This window comes from Dermacentor andersoni, chromosome 5 (genome assembly GCF_023375885.2).
Source record: "Dermacentor andersoni chromosome 5, qqDerAnde1_hic_scaffold, whole genome shotgun sequence".
NCBI lineage: Eukaryota > Metazoa > Arthropoda > Arachnida > Ixodida > Ixodidae > Dermacentor > Dermacentor andersoni.
This window is the reverse complement of record NC_092818.1, coordinates 171,343,481-171,354,212: the sequence shown is the minus strand read 5'-3', so window position 1 is coordinate 171,354,212 and position 10,732 is coordinate 171,343,481. Positions and strand designations below refer to the sequence as shown.

The 10,732-nt window shown below is 48.6% G+C and overlaps 1 protein-coding gene across 3 annotated transcripts in view; it reads right to left on the bottom strand.

The window, feature by feature from the left end:
- The window catches only part of LOC126531618 (limbic system-associated membrane protein-like), a 227,860-nt gene extending 217,346 nt beyond the window's left edge, over positions 1-10,514 (bottom strand). For 2 of the 3 annotated variants that reach the window (XM_050179229.2, XM_050179228.3), the window contains exon 1: positions 9,972-10,512. In XM_050179229.2, the coding sequence (XP_050035186.1) occupies positions 9,972-10,059 (88 nt within the window). In that variant the 5' untranslated portion in view covers positions 10,060-10,512. Of the gene's footprint in view, positions 1-9,971 lie in introns of all 3 variants that reach the window. The other variant, XM_050179227.2, reaches the window with a different exon arrangement.
- Positions 10,515-10,732: the final 218 nt, after the last annotated feature.

Below are 10,732 nucleotides of genomic sequence, written 5' to 3'. Positions count from 1 at the left end.
TATATTATGGAAGTTCGTTGCCTGTTATCAAGGAAAGCGCACATAAATTATCCCTAAGTTGAATGAAACTCCTGAGAACGCCGCTCCTTTGGCTCGAAGTTATTACGTTACGACGCAGAACAACAAGGCTCGTTACACTTCAGCCACGGTGTAAGTTTCAAATCGACTGTTCAAGCGCACACACACACACACACAAAAAAAAAAAAGATCAGAGAAATTGAATCAAAAAGAAACGCTAAAGAGATGCTCCCGGACCTCTGGAAAGTTTCAAGTATGGGGAGCATCTAAGCAAACACCCGTCGGAGTGCATGCCAGGGAGTGTGATAAAAAAAGGGAGGGCGGAAGTGATCGAGTGCCTGGCGAAGTAGATACACATTAAGCGATAGATGCAGTGCAGGATCCCCAGCCTCGTCAATAACCCGTGCAACAAGCTAGCTGCTTATATCAGTTCTGCTTTTTTTTGTATATCTTCTAAAGAGCGAACTACAATTTACTATTCCACTTCCACTGAAGTCTTGGCACGCACTACCCTATATCGGTGCGCGGTATCTCGGCACGCTGTACATAAGCTGAAGGAAAGATTATCAATTACTATCACTTACGTGTTCCGAAACACGAAAAAAAAATTACATGAAATAGAAGGCCTCACATGTACATTTGAGTAAGGGCAAGCTTGATAGCTGGCCACACACTTATATATGTCTATTACAAATTGTGCTGAGGAAAGATTGTATTGGTGAGCAACGTGACCTTCCTATTGTCGTTTTGTTGAGATATACTAGAGAGGTAGCTAAGATATAAACGTTGAAAAAGGCTGGAAGTGTTAAATAATTGGTAAAAAAGATAGAGTGAGTGAGTTAGTGAAACAACTTTATTCAGTCCACAAGAGATGCGAGTAAACCCAACATCACCTGGTAAAGAAGATAGAGGCAAATTTTCATCTCATAATGTGGAATAGAGGCATAATGAATCCTCGTCTTTGCATTTCAGATGGGTCACAATCATGATTTTTCTCACAAGGCGACACTTAATATGTAAAACCTGCAAAATTCAGTTTCAGACATTCGGTCATGCGGCAAGGGAGGTAGCGTAGACTAGCTAGCATCCCTAAACGTAGTGGCACACGTGTGTTACTAAGTTCTGGAAGGACTACATGAAGGCATCGCGTGGTGTAACGTAGCGTCCCCCTGCAGTTCCGCCTGGCTCTGACCGCACTACGAAGAGAATCCCACAAGAAAGTCAGATAAGAAAACCAGTATGTCTATATGCATTATTCCCTTTAGTGGCTATGGTTAAAGCTCAGAAAAACAGCAAAAATATGCGCAGAAAAGAAAGAAAGAAGCAAGTAGACTACGCTTTTAGCATTTTTCGCGTTTTTAGGACGACTAAGGTGAGCTTTTCTCCGTAGCTCTTGTACTATCAGGCTTTGACTCAATGAAGCAGACTCGCTGATAAGTGATAACCCACATTACACTCCGAGGTAGGTGTCAAGGTCCTCGCTGCTGTGGCCGTCATTCTGCCAGCAGATGTTGTGAGGCGCGCTTACTTAGAGTCTCATGAGAAGGTGCCGCGCACCAATTGACCCGCAAATAGCGCTACGTTCGCGTTGCTGAGCTCGGTGTGCGCTTCTGAGCGCACAGAGCTCAGAAGCGCAAGCTAGCTGCCGAGAAGCGCGATAATGAACGAAACGATTGAAAAGTTCGAATGAAAATTGGCTTGGAGAACCGGGAAGATATAGTACGTATAGAAGGGTATAGCTCATCGCAGGAGAAGTTAAAAAATACAAGATCTTAACACAAGATCTTAACGAATGGAAAGGATGACAAAAGCGGCAGTAGCGAGGCAAGGTGGGCCCATCCGTTTCCCAGGGCGGTCACTGCTAGCGTCGTTTGCAGGTTGACCACGATCAAAAACAAACGCCCCTCCTCTCTCACTTCCTTGTTCTCCTTGCTTCTCTTTTGTTTGTTTAAACAATGAGAGGGTAGGTCACTTTCCCACTGTCTGGGACAAAGGTCGATTGTTCTAGCTGCCTAATGCCATAGCCTCATGCCGAAACGCTTCTGGAAGACGCATAAAAGGCGAGGACAACTTAATGAATTCATCAGGAGAAGCACCAGTGCGCTTGTTAATGCATAGGTGCGCCTCAATTATTTTTGCTCAATCAGCCTTATTTGAGGCGTACCAGTTGCACAATGAGTGAACTAAGCAACTTCACGAAGCACTGGAAATTACATAGAGGCCATCCTCTTCCGTTTTCCCTTCTTTCCATTTTTCCTCTTTTCTTTCCCCCACTTATCGTTACACACGTCATTCGGAACTCCGAACTTTGCCCTATCTCAGTGCGTTCTACGCAAGGGCAAGCCGGCTGCGCGAAGGCTGGAAACTTTAATGCCCGTTGTGGACGACATTTCCGCGTTTATGAATCTGGAGCAGCAAAAAAAAAAGTAAATAAAAATAGAGAAAATGCACTTTCGGGGGCCGTAATCCTATACGACGCTGATTTTGCCGGTAGGAACACGCGCGCGCGGCAGTAGGCACGTTCGTAAACTACGCCAGGAACAACGCCGGAAATGTCGGCTCTACTCAGCGATATCATGGACTGCGGCCGCGAAGATGGGAGAAAGCGAGCAAGAGAGAGAGAGAGAGAAAGAAAGAGAGGTTAAAGGGGGGCCTCTTTTGCCCACGCGAGGGAAGGAAGGTGTTTCGTAAATACGCCTTCGCTACCTCCTATCAGTGGGGGTTCGCTCGTAAAGAAGAGACCAGGATTCCAAGGCGAAAAAAAAAAAAAGAGAAGAAAGAAAGAGAACAAAAACTAAAAAAATGAAGGAAGCAATGGGTGTCTGTTGGCCGCGTGCTCGAGCAGGCAAACAGCCCACGGTGGTTCTCGCAGGCGGCGTGCAGCAGGAAGCTGGCCTAAAGCAAGGGGATTGCACCTTCCTTCGTCCTTGACAGCTAACGTCGCAGTGTGTCAGTGACCGTCGCGAGCTTGTAGATAGAATCCAGGTTGGAGCTCTCCGTGGGAGGCAGTCACTGCCCCGGAGAGGCAGTGTTGTACATTTTGTGAAACGAAGTGAACGTGTTTCCCTCTCTCTCTATCGTATTCGTCCCTTCAGCGCTGAGCGGCCTTGCATTCGACGGGGAAAAGAAAGAAATCGCCTAGGGTTATATTGATTCCTTGTCATCACGAGGAATCCATACAACTCTGGGCGCCTGAAAGCAGCCTGAAAGCGCAATTGTACTAGCCTCACAAAGAAATGGGCGACGTGAATAACCTGAAACACGAGCCTGCAGCTCTCAAGGAAAAGGCGAACAATAGCATGCAAGGTGGCGAAATTACTCGCGTCGTCAGCGCATTTGGCAGCAAGTGGGTTTGACAGACACGGTGTAATCCTATCGCTAGCCGAAAATCTTGACTTCTTTTTGTCACTTAGAAACTCCGAGAGAAGTAAGGAAATCAGTGGTAACCATTCGACTGATTGTTCATAGCCCCACCGACATTTACTGCAGAATGCGAATAAAAACTGTCGCGAAAGAAACAGCAAACAAACGCGAAGTGATTGCAACGTTACGAAAGGGGCTAGTTAGTTTTACGCTGCATTGTACTCCTTAACAGTGCGGTTCCACATCTACAATTGCAAGCGATGCCACGGTGTCACGTTGCGCCACACTTGTTCACCCTGACGCTCGTATATTGCACCTCGGCCCCGTAACATTTGTAACCCCGCTACCGGGTCGCGCCAAAGCATGCTCGCAGGAGCGTACAGCGGGGGCAGAGCTGGGATGACGAGAGAAAGTTGCGACTGCCGCGCACCGCGTTCCGAAAGCACGTAGACGCGGGGCGCAAAGTTCGCCAGAAGATAAGCGAGAGCCGAGGGAAAGGGAGAAAGGATCCAGCCATCTCAGCGGTGCGCGCGTGTATGTACTACGCGTTCCCAAAACGACGTCCGCCGAAAACTGCTCTGTCCGGGGAGGCGACAGCGGTAGAGAAGACGAGGAAGGACACGGTGGCTGGCCGGCAGGCATGCAGGCGGCTGGGACGTCGTCGGTGCTACGCGACTTGTCGAGGCGATGAGAATACAACAGTTTGGGAAGCACCAGGCAGACGGGGCAAGATACGGGAGAAGGGAGGGACGAGCATGCCGCGGCACTTGGGCAAGCATGGCCTCGCGCTCACGTCACGGCGATAAAACAGCCCGCGACTTCCCTCACTGCCTCGGTGCTCTTCAAAACTGCTTCTAGTTGCTGTGGGACTTCCAAGCGGACCGTGGACGCCATCGCAGAAGCTCTCTTTTCGAGCGTGTTGGGTGCCCATATCGCGTTTTTCGAGAAGATGGCCCAGTGTTTACCTTGCAGCGGCCCGTCGCGGCTCGCCTGGCCCCCGCTGAAACGACGCGACAGTCCCAAGTTTACGGGATCCTTCCTTGGGGAGCGCGCGAGGCAGAATGGAGCAGCTGCTGTATGTTGGGTCGAGAAGATCACGTGGGCTTGTTTTTTTTTTTTTTTTTTTTTTGCGACCGTCGAACGTGGGAGGTGTTCCGCGCGTTTTTGGTGTGGCGCGTCACGGGGTCAGCGAATAAACATTGCGGTGCTTTTTTTCGCTCGCGCCGTGATACCGCGCAGGTTCGCGAGGAAGGCGAGAGAAAATGGCTGTCCGTTCACTGCGTTTATGCGACGCGACGCCACCGCCTTGGGAGAGGAAATTGTGGGGGAGGTTGCCCTGCCAAACTGTGGCAGACAAGCAGCACCTGACTTCCCGGCTCTGGCCTCGGCTCCTGTCTTTAAATTCCTCAGCAGTATCAAATAACCAGTCAGATTGTGAAGCATAAACCATGCGCCCTACCAGAGTATGCAGTATGCTGCTTCCTCGCGCTCATCGAGCGAGCAGCCCAGCCCGAGCTCCACTTTCTCTTCGTTATAACATTATATATATATATATATATATATATATATATATATATATATATATATATATACTGCATGGGAAAATGTGAAGTACTGTGTGTGTTTGCGAGAGAGAGAGAGAGAGAAATAAATGCCGGAAGAAACTTCATATGCAGCAACTGTGTTAAATGTGTAACTATACTCTCAATCACTTCTTTTTCTTTATTACAATCTCGTGTCAGAGAAATTGAACGCGATGCGGAAGCACAATACGATATATCGGCTTTCGCAATTATGTCTCGTTATGCGTTAGCCAGCCCACATTCTATCTTGCACGAGTTGCTTCGTCAGACATCATTTCCCGCACGAAATAGAACTCACAGCTGGATGCCACTCGTACCAGCTTTGTTGCCGGCGAACTTGTTGCCTCGCACAGCCTCGCTTAACCTACAGACACCGTTTCGTTCATAGGTCGCCATATGGTGCACAGGTGTTCAAGATCACCTTGATTATTATTATTATTATTTGTTTTCAAAACATATACTTTTGACAGGAAAGGGAGCAGGCTGGCAACTGCCACCGGAAAGAGCACAACGCTTGCCTACTCTTCAGAAAGGAGGAGAAAGAAACAGAAATGAAAGATAGGAAGGACGAGAAGAAAGAAGAAAGAAAGAGCAACATGACAAATCTCAAAGAATAAAGCTGAAGAGACGGTACAGGTTACACACAGCTTAGATCGCTCACCAGATCCATGCGCATATCGCGACTGGCGAAACCAGTGGGGTTTCACAAAAGCAGTGACAATCAACGACTGAAAACAGAGTTTTACAATTACGTTACCGAACCTGCAAGTGTGTTGAATGCATGAGTACGGGCATGCCTGCGAGTGCATTTTAACATTGGCTGAGACTGTTACCGTGTGTGTTACGCAATCACTGTCACTGTTTGTCAAGATTTTGTGTATTTGCTCTGCAGAAGCAACAATTGATAAAAAGATTTGGGTATACATAGTTCAGATCACTCAGGTAAAAGCAGTCAGCACAGTTTCAGTTGTACAAAGTAGAAACTAGAGTGGAAGTATCAAGTTGAATTTGACTGTCGTATAACCAAGAATATATTGATGCGTATGCATAAGTTTTGTGTATCAAGTTTTAATGAACATTCTAACAATGCAACCCAAGCGAGGCATGTAAAGAGAGAGGGCTATGGTCTCTTACTGCCACTGCTCGCATTGCTCTTATCTTTCTTTAAAGAACCTTTCCTTTGAAATAAACACAATTTCAAAGCAAAACAAAGTGCAATAATGCCCATTGCTTTTTTAGTTATGTTATTTTCTTTTCTGGGAACATTTGTAGAGCTCAGTCTTTCTCAGAGCATGGCTAAGAATAGGTTGGATCAGTCATGCGCTTGGAATTCTTCGTGACTCACAGAGACAGAGGCAATCCCCCTAAGACTGATGATATATTTTTTGTGTCTGCGTGTTTGTCTGTGTATGTGATTTAGTTCACTTCATTGCTTTGTTTTCGCTGAATGTTTCATTTTCGCCAAGTCGTTCTTGAAGCTTCATCCCGTTTCCTGACCACAACCCCGTGGAATAAAAAAAAAAAATCGTCCTTCATTTTCCCAGCAGAAAATTTCCTTGCCGCTGACTATAACTTGCACAACTTAACGCAAAGAATACAGAAGCACTCGAACGCCGCTTTCGACACGTCCAAACGTAGACAACTGCAATCCATCAACCTTGCCTCCCCAGCAGCGCTGTGGCCAAAGTCTCAGCCATCCGAATTCATCATGCGGTGGAATTTGCTTGACCGGGAGAAGAAGAAAAAGAAAAAAGAAAATAGCCTGTTTGAGCGACCGCAGTATGGTATACACACTGTGGCGCAACCTCGTGGCAGTAACCGCGAAAACAGTTTCGAGCTCTGCGGCGCTCTGTCGTGAACTCGCCTGTGTTGCTCTTATGTCTGTTTACAGAACGACATTACTGGTTTGACTTGTTCTTCGTGAAGCGTCAACAAACACTATTTCTGTTGCCCGGAGCAACGCCACATATTATTTCTGGTCTCGGAAATCAGTCGCTGTTGAAGCCGCAAGGACAAGCAACAAGAGAGGGAAGATATCCTATCCCGATATTTTCTTTGTAACTTAGAGAGCAACTGCAACCACGACGGGAAATTGAAAGTGCAAGAACAAACTTGTGTGTTGATGCGTTTTCTTATCGCTGCATTGTGCGATAAACGCAAGGCGAGTCCTCCCTCGCGCTACTTCCGAAGTCGTGCCTGCACAAAGTTTGCTTGCAAATAACGCCTCAGCTAACCCAGTGCTCAGAGCTAACATGTCGATTCGCACCTGTGCTTCAATGTTTTTAATTTTTTTTTCAGCCCTCTGGCGGTGGTGTCATCATCGTCGAGCAGGGTCGTTCAAAGGACTCGACGTTCTATGCTAATTGCCCTCTTTGTTTATTTGGAAAAGTGGTCATGAAGAGCTGGAAAAGTTTTCAAGTAAGTCGCAATACTTTGGCGATACAAAGACTGAAATATCGAACACGTTTGAGTAGACAAAGAACAACTGCGGTTGACCTAGGCGTATAGCACGTCTTCATTTCGTCGTCAGCTTATTCCAACCAAGCGTAGCAGACTGCCGCATGGCAAGCCGAATGCTCTCCCGCGGCAAAGCCGGCATCAACCTTGCCCTTTTATCGGTGCCTGCGCAAAGCGAGTTGATATTTCAATTTGGTCGCCACGCATCCACGGAGTGAAAAGCGTCGGGCCGACGCCGGCCCAGATTATTTTCTCGTGGCGCCACTTCTCGCGTTCTCGCCGAACAATTATCGGGCGCTGAAAACCCATTACTTCCGCACCGCTCGCCCCTTATCGTCGCGACAGTAATTAATTGAGGGAAAGTTCGGGCCTCGCGATCGACGCTTTCCGCCTGATTTAAGTCCTTGCCTGAGAGAATAAGCAGCGAACTATATTTTTGAGCTCGTTTCCGTTTCATCAACCGACATCGCCCACCCGTTACGTATTCAGCCGTGGGCGAGCTGAGAGCGAAATATATGCGTATGAGGTTTTGCATTTGCTGGACAATATATCGACAAACACAATTCATTTATCTGCGTGTTTTAAACGAACGCGTACCTGTGTGCTACAGTGGACGAACAAACACCGATAGGAAAGTTTGAACGTAAACAACAAAATGGTTTGACTTACCGGTTGTATTGACCGGTCCTTTGTAAGCGAAAGCAAAAGACACCTTCACGTAAAATCTATCAGGGTAAATATGCATATATTTTTCTTTCGGAATAGCATTAACTGTTTTCGCTTCCATTTGTTCGCGAAAGTATATATTTTGTTATAAAGGGTTTACCAAGTTTATAGCTGCTACTTCTCGCCTTCTCAATGTGTCCCACTCTGCTATTCGCTCTAACCTGGCGCACCCGTAAAGAAGTTATTTGGGCAGTCTGCAGAAAATCTGTAGATATCTGTTGAATCTTTATAAACGGCGTTCCTCGCGATTTTCGCCGACTCTTGCCTACAGAGTTTCTGCAAATGAATGTGCGAGATTCGTTGCATAACATTAAACCGACACAAGTAGATTTACTAACGACGTTGTGTGTCGACAGGACGTACACCTTTTGTAACCAAAAGTACAAGTATGAAAGAAAGCAAAACAGCCTACACGAAGCATACATAAAACTTACGGACTGTGTGAGTTTTCTCCGCGGACTGGCTTCAGAACACGCCATTCAAGGCGAGTATAGCCGGTGCCCTTCCCCGCCTTTGAGTGGTTCCGACATTTCATATTTCTATCTGAAAATGAGCCCGTCTACCTGTAACGCAATGGCAAAGCTTCGTATGCCGGGCCCATATTTTATAGCTTTCCATTTAGCTTTCCATTCTTTGCTTTCTTATCGCGCGTCGCGTCGAATGACCGATCACAGCGATAACGCCTGCGCCGTGGCGTCCGAGTCACGGCCGAGCCAACAACGAAAGACGAGAAGAATGGGAAATGAAATGGACTATTAGAAGACACGGCCCTTGTGTGCGGCGTTTGGAAGCAGCGAACGAACCGACCATCGCCGACGCGTCGCCCGCGCCGCCAGAGGATGCGGCTGAGCAAACACGCGAAATGGCAACGCCCGCCCGTCCGTGTCCGCTCTTATGAAGAGGATTTCAGCGCAGCCCGAGAAGCGCCCAACAGCCGCCGGCACACCTCTCTCTCCCCAACCTTCAGGACGCTTTCTTGCACCAGCCTTCGCAAGGGCCGAATAAGAACCGGCCCTCTGCAAGGCCTGGTGAAGATTGGATCCTCTCAACACAGTTTGCTGATCGGATTGAGAGAAAAGGCGAAGAAGTTCAGTGCCGGAATTGAATTGAAGAGCCGCCGACGCCGCCTGCGTAGCTATAGAACTGAGAGGTGTTTGGGCCCCGGCCACGCTGGGTGGCTGGAAAGAGTAACGGGAGGCTCTTGAAGAGGCGTCGAGCGGGTCGGCCCGTTTGGCCGAAGCTCCTGGAGTGCACGCTAAGCACTCTTCGCCGCAAACCGAGGAGCGTGGTGGGAATGCTGAGAGCAGCCAGGCGTTTTGTACCAAGTTGCGTCTTACTTTCTTTGGGAAAAGGAGCTTCCGGCACTCGATAACAGTTCGGTAGGTCGGGGGTAACCAATGGAGTATTGGTTATGGTTCGGCGTCTACATCGGCTCAACGCTTAAGAGAACCCACACTACTACCACTGAAACAAAGTAAATAAACAAATGAAACATCACATTTTCCCACCTAATGAGCTAAGGCAGCGATAGTTCGGTACTTACATCGTCAGAAAGAGTAAACAGTGGCAGTTAAATATAAGAAGTATGTTCTCGGCACTGGGGAAAACAGTATTTGCGAGAGAATTACCAGCACGGGATGCGAGGCAGTGAGACACGCCCTGCCGTTTCATCGCATTTCAGTAACCGATTTCGCTTATGAGGCGTACGTTTAGTAACGATATCACAGAAAAATAATTACAAGGTGCGAAGATTAAAAGCCAAAGTCCCCAGTCATAATACGGTGCACTACATTGTGCTTAAGCAGAAGCAAAGCGGTTACTCACCTTTTACTGAAGAGTCTCCGAGTAAGATCCCAAGGAGCAGAAAGGCCACCGCCGAACCGTAGCACACACAATTTCCCACGCGTCGCATTGTCGCTGATAGGGTCGAGCGCGAAGCAAGTCAGCAAACCAAATGGCAAAAAGTAAGTACAAGAACCTAACTAAGCACTGGGCGTCTCAAGTTGTTCCCGAACACTCGCGAGCAGCGAGCTTGCCGGAGTGAAATTGCAATTTGACAGCTCCTTATCTGCGCTAGCAAAACAGGGCAGTCTGCAGAAAACGCCCGCGTTGCACGTCCGGATACGCAAGAAATTGCGGAGAAAATGCGCAGAGAAAACGAGTCCAGCTGAAGGCAGCAGCAGCAGGCCTGGACAGCGTCGTTCGTGTGCGCGGGACGGGACGGTCGGGGCGGGGGGTGCGAGCCGAAACGTCCGATCCGAGAAGACACGGAGAGGAGAGGAGCCCGGGCACCGTCAGCCGCGCCGTAGCCACTACACGCACCAACTCGCGACTCGCCGTCGGTGCCGCTGCCGCCACCGCGCGAAAAAGCTTCCGCGCGCGCTCGCGCCCGTTACGTCACCACGCGAGCCTCCCGAGGCGACCAATAGCGAGCCGCGCCGCACACGCGCGCGAGGAAAGAAAGTCGCGCTCGCCGCGCGCTCTCGAGAGAGCGTGCGCGGGACGCGCGGCAAACGGCGCTCGTGGATGGAACTATTTTCGTTGCGCTGCTGTCCCATCGCCGCGGCGCGCAGCAGGGCATGACG